The sequence below is a fragment of the Leiobunum rupestre genome, chromosome 4 (assembly GCF_980474605.1).
Source record: "Leiobunum rupestre chromosome 4, qqLeiRupe1.1.hap1, whole genome shotgun sequence".
Classification (NCBI taxonomy): Eukaryota; Metazoa; Arthropoda; class Arachnida; order Opiliones; family Sclerosomatidae; genus Leiobunum; species Leiobunum rupestre.
This window is the reverse complement of record NC_143387.1, coordinates 24,341,717-24,352,776: the sequence shown is the minus strand read 5'-3', so window position 1 is coordinate 24,352,776 and position 11,060 is coordinate 24,341,717. Positions and strand designations below refer to the sequence as shown.

At 34.7% G+C, this 11,060-nt stretch overlaps 2 protein-coding genes across 2 annotated transcripts; both read left to right on the top strand.

Annotated features, from left to right (window-relative positions):
* Nucleotides 1–4,527: 4,527 nt before the first annotated feature.
* On the top strand, nucleotides 4,528–7,429 carry LOC149947237 (uncharacterized). The gene is made up of 3 exons (XM_090171597.1): nucleotides 4,528–4,986; nucleotides 5,063–5,166; nucleotides 6,573–7,429. The coding sequence occupies exons 1-3, from the start codon at nucleotides 4,967–4,969 to the stop codon at nucleotides 7,226–7,228; spliced, it is 780 nt and encodes a 259-aa protein (XP_090027723.1). The 5' UTR covers nucleotides 4,528–4,966; the 3' UTR covers nucleotides 7,229–7,429.
* Nucleotides 7,430–8,185: 756 nt separating this feature from the next.
* Nucleotides 8,186–10,035, top strand: LOC149947236 (uncharacterized). The gene is made up of 2 exons (XM_090171627.1): nucleotides 8,186–8,568; nucleotides 8,628–10,035. The coding sequence occupies exons 1-2, from the start codon at nucleotides 8,511–8,513 to the stop codon at nucleotides 8,945–8,947; spliced, it is 378 nt and encodes a 125-aa protein (XP_090027753.1). The 5' UTR covers nucleotides 8,186–8,510; the 3' UTR covers nucleotides 8,948–10,035.
* The last annotated feature ends 1,025 nt before the right edge of the window (nucleotides 10,036–11,060 follow it).

Below are 11,060 nucleotides of genomic sequence, written 5' to 3'. Positions count from 1 at the left end.
GAAACATAGCAAAAACTACTAACACTGTTGTAAGGGTGGTTTTCTGTAGTTTTCGTGGGTTTCTAGATAATTTCCAATTCCAATCTGTTAGCCCATATTTCCGGTATTTAAAAATTGACCTCTAATGGCGTTACCCTTGATGTTCTTTGTGAAATATGCATCGTTAATTACCCTAATATTATGTTAGAATTGTCCTTCCTTTTTGTGTTTTGTTTTATTTTTTTTTCCGCCAAACTATATTTACATAATTTATACTAAAATATGTTTTGGAGATGGAAAATATACGACTGGTTTAAGGGGTTTTCCCCCGAGCTCTTCGGTTTCCCCTTCCATAAAAACTTGTCAAGGTTAACGGTAATAGTTAGTGTAGGGAGCTGTTGGCTCGATCGTGTGGCATGCAGGGCTGGCCACCACCCTCCTACGCATTGTAACCCGGCCACCTGAATTAAAGGCTTCAAAAGTCGCTTGATGACTTAGGGCTAAGGTGGTGCCTTGGGTATTAGCCTAGCTGATTATTATTATTATTACTAATTTAAATGCTTTCCTCATTGGTTTAAAAGGGATTGGTATTTTAATAAAGAGTAAATAAATATTCATTAATACATTCATCATTCTCACTAATGAGTGGTTGTCATTTGTCGCCTAGGGTCCTCCAGAAGTATGACCTTGGCGAGCCATACCCTTGACCAGTAGACAGTACTTTGTCTCATCATTCCCAAATGAATTATAGAGTTTATGAATTGAAATGCGAGAGTCCTTTATGCTTTATGTAAATGAAATTGTTGAAAAGGAAAACACCGCCAAATATTATCTCCTTGTTGATGCTGATTAATATATCAGTTAATCTTTATTATTTCTTGTTTATTTTAGGCCTGGTTTCGACACAGCGTATCAAGTCTTCGAGACCTTCCATTCGACTGTAGAAATTGTATTTTACGTACCAAGCACTTTTCTATTATCTACTCTTAGAATTCGCTACTTAAGTAAAAAAGTCCAACAAAACTCTAAAACACTATTTTGACCAATATGATTTTTGTTTTAAATCAAGAATAATTGCAATAATGATTTAATAATAATAATAATCAGCTAGGCTATACCAAAGTCACCCATTAAGGCCCAAGTCATCTAGCGACTTTTAATGCCTTAAAACAGGTGGCCAGGTTACAATGCGTAGGAGGTTGGTGGCCAGCCCTTTATGCGACGCAAGCCAACAGCTTCCTACACTTACTATTACCGTTAACCTCAACAAGTTTATATTAGAAGGGAAAACCGATTTAACCAGGGGAGGGGGAAGATATCTTGCAAACTCAACTCAAAAGGAGTTGTTCCGAGTTTTCACCCCGTGCCAAAAGTAAGGATCAAGACCGACTCCCTTAGATATCAGGCGATTTTACTAATTACTCTTAATAATCTAATAAAGTAAATTACTAAAAAGAAGAACTTATAAGTCAGTCTAATGTAAAAACATACTATGATTCTTATTTTGAATTTATTTCAAAAGTCACGTACCTCGACTTGCTTGACTTTTGCTCAACTATAGGGTTAAATTCATGTAGTTATATTATACAGCTTAAACTCGCGCTAGGAAACGCGTATGTCAAACGTGTAGCCAAAGCTATCCGAGAACAATGTAGCTGTACGTCTACACTACTACACGTTTCCCATTTACGGGTTTAAAGCTTAATCTCTGTAATGGTAATTTCCCTGGCTCGACCGGTTTCCTGTATCCATTATATCTGACGAAAATGAGACGCTTAATCAAAATGTATATATAGCAATTCCCACTAATAATTTCGCTCCAGATTCTGTAGCATTTTTCCCTCGTTTAAATCGACAGGATATCGCAATTAAAACATGACCGTAGCTTTGACAAATTTACTATTTTGCAATCACTTTCACTCTCTCTCTACTGTCACTAGTAATTATTGCGGAGTCGCCCTACAATTGGTACCACCACCAATATTATTATTTTTAAGGAATTGTTATGATAGGGTCCATAAATTTATCTCTTTTTTTCGAATGTAAATTGAGTTACCTTTACATCCTTGAAAATATCGTTCAAGGTTCATACCTCAACGTTGAGTTCCCTTTTTGTTATGATCAAGTCCCTCCCTGCTAGCTTAAATATGGAGCCTTGGGGAATAACCGAAATCTTGTGATTCATTGGAAGAACATTTTCGTTAGGGGCGATGCTTTTAAAATTTTATTGCTCTATAAAACCGGGCATTCCACATTTCGAAGGCATAGAGTCAGCCCGATTTCAAACCGGGATAAAACTCTTTTTCTTTGTCTCGAATTCTCGATATGAGATTTTGATGACTTGCTATTGTAAAAGCGATAATATTAAGTTTTTTTTATAGTTTACAACGTAATAGTAAGGATATTTAAAATCGTTCGAGTTTGAATAAAATCTTTTTTTTTATCCTTGACGAAATTATCCATTTTATACGATGTAAAAACGTTAGTGAAGTTCCCTGATTAGGATATTTCCGATTTGGTTTCTGGCGGTCTTTTTACGCAATTGACTTAGAATGATGTCAAATGATGAATCTTGTTTTTAGCGATGAGTACGTTTGTGTGGGTTTTTTTTTAACGCAAGGTTGTGACCTCATTTGTTATTGGGTCATTGATCGCTTGGATAAGGTTTCACTTTCGTTTTCAAAGAATAATTTTACACTATTTTATTTTTTTTCGAAATTTTCTCTAAGCACACACAAAATTAGAAAAATTACCGTTTACCATATAGATTAATAAATCTTTATTTCGTTATGAATGTAGCCTTAAAAATGAAACCTCGCTTTGATGCCTTTGAATTTAGATTATTTTTTTTTATATCTCGACTTTTAATTATTTTTATAAACTGACTCTTTGATGATGTAAAATTTCTACAATTAAGTTGAATGTGCAATACAATTAAGAAAAACATAACTATTTCTATAATAACAACATCGGCTATGGTAGAGGTCGGGGATGGTTAACTTTTATTCAATAGATAAAGCTCTCAAAAGTATTCGTAAAATGTTTTGATCAAGTAATTTATATTTCTATATTATCCGATTAATTTTTTGATAAATTTGTAAAATTAATCGGGAAAACGACGTTTTTTTCGATAAAAAGCTCAAATTTTACGAATAATACATGTTTTTTAATCATTTTCCGAAATATTAACCGGTAAATTTCTTTGTTTACATTTTTTTCCCGAAAAAAAATCAATTTAAACATGGATAATGATTAACCGTCCCCGACCTCTAGGCTATGGAACCCTAAATTATCCACCTAATTCTTGCGGAACCCCAACTATTTTTTTACTTATCTTAAAAGTCTCTTGACACAAACAAAGATGGCCGCGCTGTGAACATCTTTTAGGTACCGCTGTTTAGGGAACCAATGTAAAAAATTCCCTAAATATTTTTGGCGCCCCTAGTCCTAATAGGATTTAGCGCTCCTTGGGCCTGGCCAACTATAAATGTGCAACAGTTCAACCAAAATATTTCAAAATTTATAAGAACTTTGGTAACCGAAATAATTTTAATTATGAAAAACATTTCATTATCATTCTATCAACTATTTACATCTAAACTACATCAAGAATGACACTAATTAGCTAGCGCAAAAATTAAAAAAAAAACACAGGCATCTTTGACTTTATCCGTAGAATTATTAAACTACGTCAGCTATTGCGTCACGTATATTCCGAGCGAACGTTTTTGTCGAGTATAGATGTAAACTAAATGTCAGGGTTTAAACCATACGGGTTCGGGTATTTCCCAAATTTTTCAAAATAAAACAGACTTAGTAGTGAAATGTCAACCCGGGGTTCCTCTAAGGAAGGTGATATTACAATTGGGTAAATTGCATTGATTTCACCGCCACTTGAAAGATATAAACTCGATTGTTTCACGTGTATTTCGTGGATCGTTGCTCGCGTATTTCGAAGCGTCTAATTGTCCAGTACAAACCCCGGGCTAAATAATTATTTCATTTCAACTGTTCAACATTTGTTACTCCTCAAAATTTCGAATTGGGAAACGTCTTTCCCAATTGCGTTTTAATTCAAAAGGTCTAAAATTTAAATAATTCCAAAAACAAATTTCCGTCCGATAAACAAACTTTTTCGTCGAATAACGAAGACGAAATTAAATTTAATAGGTATAAATTTAAATATTTCAAAAGAATTGTTTTTTTAAACCTCCTATAACTATACAGGATACGCGAAATGGCAACTTCCATATTTCCCCCCGTTTTCTGCATTGAATTATAATAAAATGATCTAATTTGGTAAAATCCGTTGGCGTGGGCGAGACCGAATGTTCTCGAGATCATGTTCTATTTTTACGAACAAAGCCACTGGCAGCGCCAGGAAACGTTCGCTCGTGGGCAGGCGTCAAAGTAAACAAAGCGCCGTTTTCAAAATTCTTTATTCGAGACGTCCTACGGAGGCGAAGTAAAGTTATGATGTAACGAGGGGTCCTATAGCTTCGAATTTCACCCTTAAATAGAAGTCGAAAAGTCGGCATTTCGCGCGGATGATTACCAGTAGATTGAGATCGGGTCGAGGCTAACGCATCACTCTCTTTTTAGCACCGGATGCCCGTAACGACTCTCTTTATTAGTAATCGGAATTAAGCGGAAAAGTCGGTAAACGCGGAGGAAGTTTAGTTATAAAAAGAAAGCCCGCTAGCTTGTTGTCGGCCAAAAAGGGACTAACCGGTTTGGCAGCCCCATCGAACGAGAAAACTCTTACCAAGGCCAGGCCGACGTAGAGAGAGAGTGAGACCCAATTATTTTTCTCGCGAAAGCCGAACTAGTCCCGAAAGTTCTTTTTCGCATTTTATAATTTTTGATCTCGTTTGCCAGTCTACAGTCTTCGCGAAAGAGTCTTCGCGATTTCATCGAGGATATACGACCCGCGCGGTTCACTTATCGCGACCAGCCGTCTTGTTTTCATCGTTTTTTCCCCCGTGGAATGGATAAAGATTATCTGACGTAACTTCTTTCATTTGTTCCAAGTACATTGAGCGCGTTTGAAGGGATAATTTTTCAGTTTCGGATTCTTTCGCAGTTCTAGAGCGAACTTGATCAACGGTTTTGGTTTTTACGCGAGACTAAACAAGATGAATTTCGTCAAGAGTAGCTTCGTCTTTGGTCTGCTGTTTTTATTCACGTGTAAGTGTCAAATTTCTATTTTATTTACGCGAGTGATTTAGGAAACCGCTAGTAAATAACGAACTTCAGTGCGTAAAATGAATATTAGCTTAAGGTTTACTAATTTTAATTTTATATCGTCGAGTAATTCTATTCAAGTATTACGTTAAATTTCATTTCAAAGTTCGAGGTAATAGGATTCCGCTCGAATATTCATTATACATAATTTGAAATATTTTCGTCATAATATATAGTAATTTAATATAGTTTCTAGCTTCAAAGTCTGAATTTCCCGTATAATCGTTTCATAATTTCATTATGATATTAGATCGGGCTGTATTTCTGACGCTAGCGTTAAATCTGCGCCCCCCCCCGTTGCCATCCCCCCTCTAACGGCGGCGTATATACAGATGGGTTAAATTACTGTGGAAGCCAAATCGTGACGCGCAACGATTTTGAAGAAACGCCGTACTCTATTTTGAAACGAAAACATCCGCGTCTGTATTGTCAATATACATTCAAGCTGTTTTATCAAAGAACGGAAATTCTGTACGTTCAATTTAATTTTTGGGCATTGAGCCCAAGAATATTTATCTGTCCCAATAGTCTTAAAACCAGTTTTTCATAAATAGTCCTTAATGATAGTCAGGAATGCGTATAGTTTTAATTTGTTTCCAATATAACCTATAACTAGATTTTTTTCTGAATGTAAAATTTTCAAATTCGTGCGCCTACTCATTGATTTGAAAACATTCAGTTTTAGAAAAACGTTCGAATTATTTTCAGTATGGTTATTATTAGGAGTGTACTTATTTTTACTGTCGGGATAATGACTTTGGTAAGTCAATCCGTGGCGTTTTAGGGTTGATTTAATTTTTTTAACGCCAAAAATTGTCTTAACATCAATACATTTTTCAAATTATAAATTTAAATTATACTTAAATAAAAATAACGCGCACCAGTTCTTTACGGAACACCTCAAGGATTAAGTCAACAAACCACTTAACAGCGGCGAAAATGTCGGAAACCAATATTATAACCTGATATATTCCTAACAAAATCGTCTTTCAAATGAAATAAAGAAACACTTTGATGATTTTGAAACGAAAACAAGGGTAACACGCTTTGTTCCAAGAAATTGTTTCACACGAACTTACTTAGAATTTTAGAAGAGTCAGGTCAGAGATTTGAAATCTTAAAAATTTCCTGACGATGTTGTGGCGAAGATTGAAGGTTAAAACCCATTTTTCGAGTAATTATCAGGTGTTATTTTTGTTTATAATTGATTTTTGACTACGCAATTTTAAATTACTCGCGTGTCAATATATAATTTTAAGTTACCAAAATGATTCGCAAAAATACCTTCACCCTTAGCGGCTAGTTGATTAGTTTGAAATGTTTCTAATGAGCCATTACGTTTTTAATAGATTTCGAATCGTACGAAGGATCGTACTACCGATTTGGGCAACGCTGTTTGTACGGAAATTGCGACCAGTATCCGAACCACTACTACGCCAGACCGGCCTCAAACTGGAGAATCACGAATCAGCTGTACTCCAAGCCCACCTACGCTAAGCCAGCCTATTTCAGAACCAGCTACTCGCCTTACGCGCCACAGCCAAACGCGTACCAGTTTAACTATCCTTCGTGGTCCCGAGTACAGCCTCACCAACCCAACTTGAGAGCCGAGAGCCCTTACGAAGTGGTTGAAATTGTCGGCCAACCCAACCCCGAATCTTTGGCCTACTATCCGGTCCCCGAAGTTCCGCGTGTTTCAAAGGAACGCAATTCGATCGAGCCGCATCGGCCATCCAGAATCATGTCGGCGATCGAAAGGGAGGAGCCGATTGTCGAAGTCGTTTCCGATTTCGAACCGGTGAAGAGTACTTACGAACTTAACGGCGAGAACGAAATCGAACACGTCGATCCCACGTACGGCCACGTTCCTGGTGGAGCTTCCAATGATCCTCCGACATGCAAAAAGCACGAAGAGTGCACCAAGTTCTGCGTGAAGACCATCAACTCGGTGGGGGTTTTCGGCAGTTGTTACCACGGATCTTGCCGTTGCGGCATTCGAAATTGATTTGACTCGTTGCGAGCATTGACTAATCGGATCCGCGTTTTGGACAAATTTCGATTTATCAAATAACTATAGAGCCCCGTTTTTATCTTAAAGACTGGTCGTAGTTCAATGTATTAGTTTATATTTTTTAAAACTACGTTTTAATTTTGTTGATCCTACCTTGTTTATTTAATTGGAATAAAATGTTATATTTGTATAATAGTTTTCAATTCTTTTACTTCACTGACTTACAAGAAGAGTACCCGAGGTGTTTATGGCCGATTTTGTTCAAAGTAATTTAGACCTATATGAAATTTCCCAAAAGGAGACGTTGCACTACCCATTCGATTTGCCATGGCAACCGAAAATGTTTTTGATCTTTTAAAACCAAAAATATCCGTTTAAAAAAGCATGCTTTTTTCTCGGTTTTACAGGATCCTACCTACGAAAATTAAAAAAAAATTACGAAATGGGTAATTTGGACCATATTTAGGTAAATTTCATCAAGTTTGGGTAAATTGGAACATTTTTTAGTTAAAATTGTAACAAATTTTGGGTAAAATAAGGAAAAAATCTTATTTTGTTTTAAGTGGCCAAAAACATTTTCGGTTACCATGGCAAATCGAATGGGTAGTGCAACGTCTCCTTTTGGAAAATTTCATATCTCATATAGGTCTACATTACGCCCAACTTTGAACAAAATCGGCCATAAACACCTCCTGTACTCTCCTTGTTAGTACATTCTATTACGTTTAGTTACCCCAGTGGAAAATACTTAAAATATTTTAGTGCAGATGGAAAAGAAATTTGTTATTTTTGTTGCTGCGTCAGTTACATTACAAATTTATTGTCTACGGAATTTAATTATAAAGTATTAAGATTACATTTACATAATAATCAACACTTAAATAATATAATTAATAGACCCAACGAATATGTTATACATTATGCATAGTTATATAAAAAAAAACCTTTGCTTTAAGGTAATCGAAAAATTATCGAAAATATTCGAATAAAGTTGTCCGCCCATCTTTATCCTTTAAAGTTTGTGAAATGTATTAAGAATGCCAAATATTTGTTATTGTAAGTCGACCCCTAATTTGTGTACGGAATTTCATTGTTTCTTCTCAATTGGGCATGAAATGACGTCAACAATCGCGATTAAAATTAGAAGCAACTATTCTAAGAATTCTAGTTTTTAAATATCGTCAGTCGTGACTTCGTGAGTTTAGGATTTCCCCGGGTTGGCACGCTGGCAAAATGGGTTTCGTCGCGTCAGTACCAGTTTCTTCGCCGACTAGAAATGTTTATCCAAAAGTCTTTAGTTCCTCCAGCCACCGGAACGCTAATAGTTCTGATTTGTAAGTTGGCAATTTAATCAAATCAAATTATATTATACATAATTTATATTTTGGTAAAGACTTCCTGGTTGGAGAAGGCGGTTGCGAAGCGTTTCCAATTTCTCAATCATGCGATGGTACCTCTCAGAGGCGGTTGATGGATGGTTCCATTTTTATCTGTCCTTGGATGTATATTAGCGCTTTAATTTCACGGTCGTTCGTCTTCGAGAGCGTTGAAAAATCCGAAGGGGACAAACACGTTCGAAACGTCACCGTGGCGTTAGTGAAAAACGTGCAAAGGTCGTACCCTACCCAAGTTCAATACAACGTGGCTCAAAATCAAATCGTCATTCAAAGCGCCGGACCGAGTGTTGTTGAAAACCACGAAGATCCGACGTAGCCAATTTCACAGTTTCTGGAATCTAGGAGGAACAAACACAAGGAGAACGCAGCTAGCCTTTAAACACGCTAACGCAGTTTTGTGTACAAATTTCATTGGACGAATCTTTACGCGGCACGTTTTACGGGCGGGGGGAAGACAATTTCTAGAGGTCGGGGATGGCTAACTTTTATTCAATAGATAAAGCTCTCAAAATTATTCGTAAAATGTTTTAATCAAGTAATATATATTTCCGTATTATCCGATTAATTTTTTGATAAATTGGTAAAATTATTCGGAAAAACGACGTTTTTTACGATAAAAAGCTCAAATTTTACGAATAATACATGTTTTTTTAATAATTTTCCAAAATATTAACTGGTAAATTTCTTTGTTTACATTTTTTTCCCAAAAAAAATCAATTTAAACATGGATAATGATTAACCGTCCCCGACCTCTAACAATTTCCGAATTTTCCCCTTCCGACGGCAGCCGCTAAAGCGTCTAACCAATGAAAAATGTACGCGAGAAAATTTACGACCTTTGACGAGTTGCGTTCTCCTTGTGTGGGGTGCTGTGTTTGTTGCTCCTATAGCTGGAATGTAAATTTTATTTATCGTCAACTAATTTCTAATGAACTAGCAATGTCGCACGAGCCATATTTGGGTACTTGGAGAAATTATAGATTTTTACCGCCAACCTTTTCTTCCATTATTTACGTCATTATAAATGTCGTCATTTGCAAAAGTCTCCGAAGTTTTCCCACCTTCATTCCGTGGGCCTTAAAATAGAGGACCTTCTTAAGATAATAAGGAGCGGGATGACGTAAACGACCTTGTCGAAAAATAAATCTTCTGGGGGAGGGCCGGAATTTGGCCGAGGCAAAAAGGTGATTTTACCAATCTCATTTTCTGAGAAGTTTTAAAACGAGAGGCGCATCTTTATAATCACCCGTAACAAATCCGAATAAAATTCTTTAAATACTATCTCCTCGTTTCTCAGATATTTTCTATCCGAGTAAAAATATTAAATTTTAAATTTCAATTTGTACTTGTAATCACCAAAATGAATTCTAATGTAACATTTTATTTTGCAATAAAAATTAAAACAAAAATAATTTTTTTAATTTTTCATTTTGTATTAAAAATTTTAATTTTTGGGAAACCAATTGTTTAAAAAAATCCATGATGTTAAGTTATTTTTTTGCTAGGAATTTTATTATATTATTATTATTATTATTATTATTATTATTAAAAAAATAATTCCAATTTACGAATAGGATGTGAAAATATTTTGTTGTGATGTTTTTAGCACAGGAATAAAAACCATGGAAATAATTTGATTACTGAAAATATTTAAAAAAAATTGTGTGAATAAATAAATATTGGATTTTTATAAAAAAAAAATCTTGGATTTCTGTTAAAAAAAATTATTTTTATAAAAAAAAATTAAACTTTTTATCAAAATTATTATATTTTTATTAAAAATTATTATATTTTAATTAAAAAATATTATATTTTTATTAAAAATTATTATATTTTAATTAAAAAATATTATATTTTTATTAAAAATTATTATATTTTAATTAAAAAATATTATATTTTTATTAAACAATATTATGTTTTTATTAAAAAAATATGTTTTTATAAAACAATATTCGTTATTATTAATTTTTTTATATTAAAAACATAATTGATTTTTATATATTAGATACAACACTCTTTCGAAAATAAATGGTATCTCCAGAAATTTTCCGTTGTGGCGCCGTTACATTAAGCAGCTTATGATAACGCTAGAAACAGCGATAGAACTGAAAGCCAAGGAAAACAGTGTGAAATATCTGATTTCGATTGACCTACAGTGTAAAAAAAAATATCTGAAACTTGCGTAATACTTTGGAAATATTTCGCGAGGGACGGAAATATAAAGTTATTTTTAACATACCCCTGATTCTTTTCTCCTGAGTAACTGACGAATTTTTGCCTGGCGCAGTTTTCGTACGCGGTTCTAATACACGTATATCATAGATAATTAAGTCAATAGCAAAAACCTCTTGTAGCGGTTGGCAAATGATGCGTGGTTTAAAAATACCCCAACAGTTTAGTCTCTGGAATTCTTAGAACACGAGATGTTT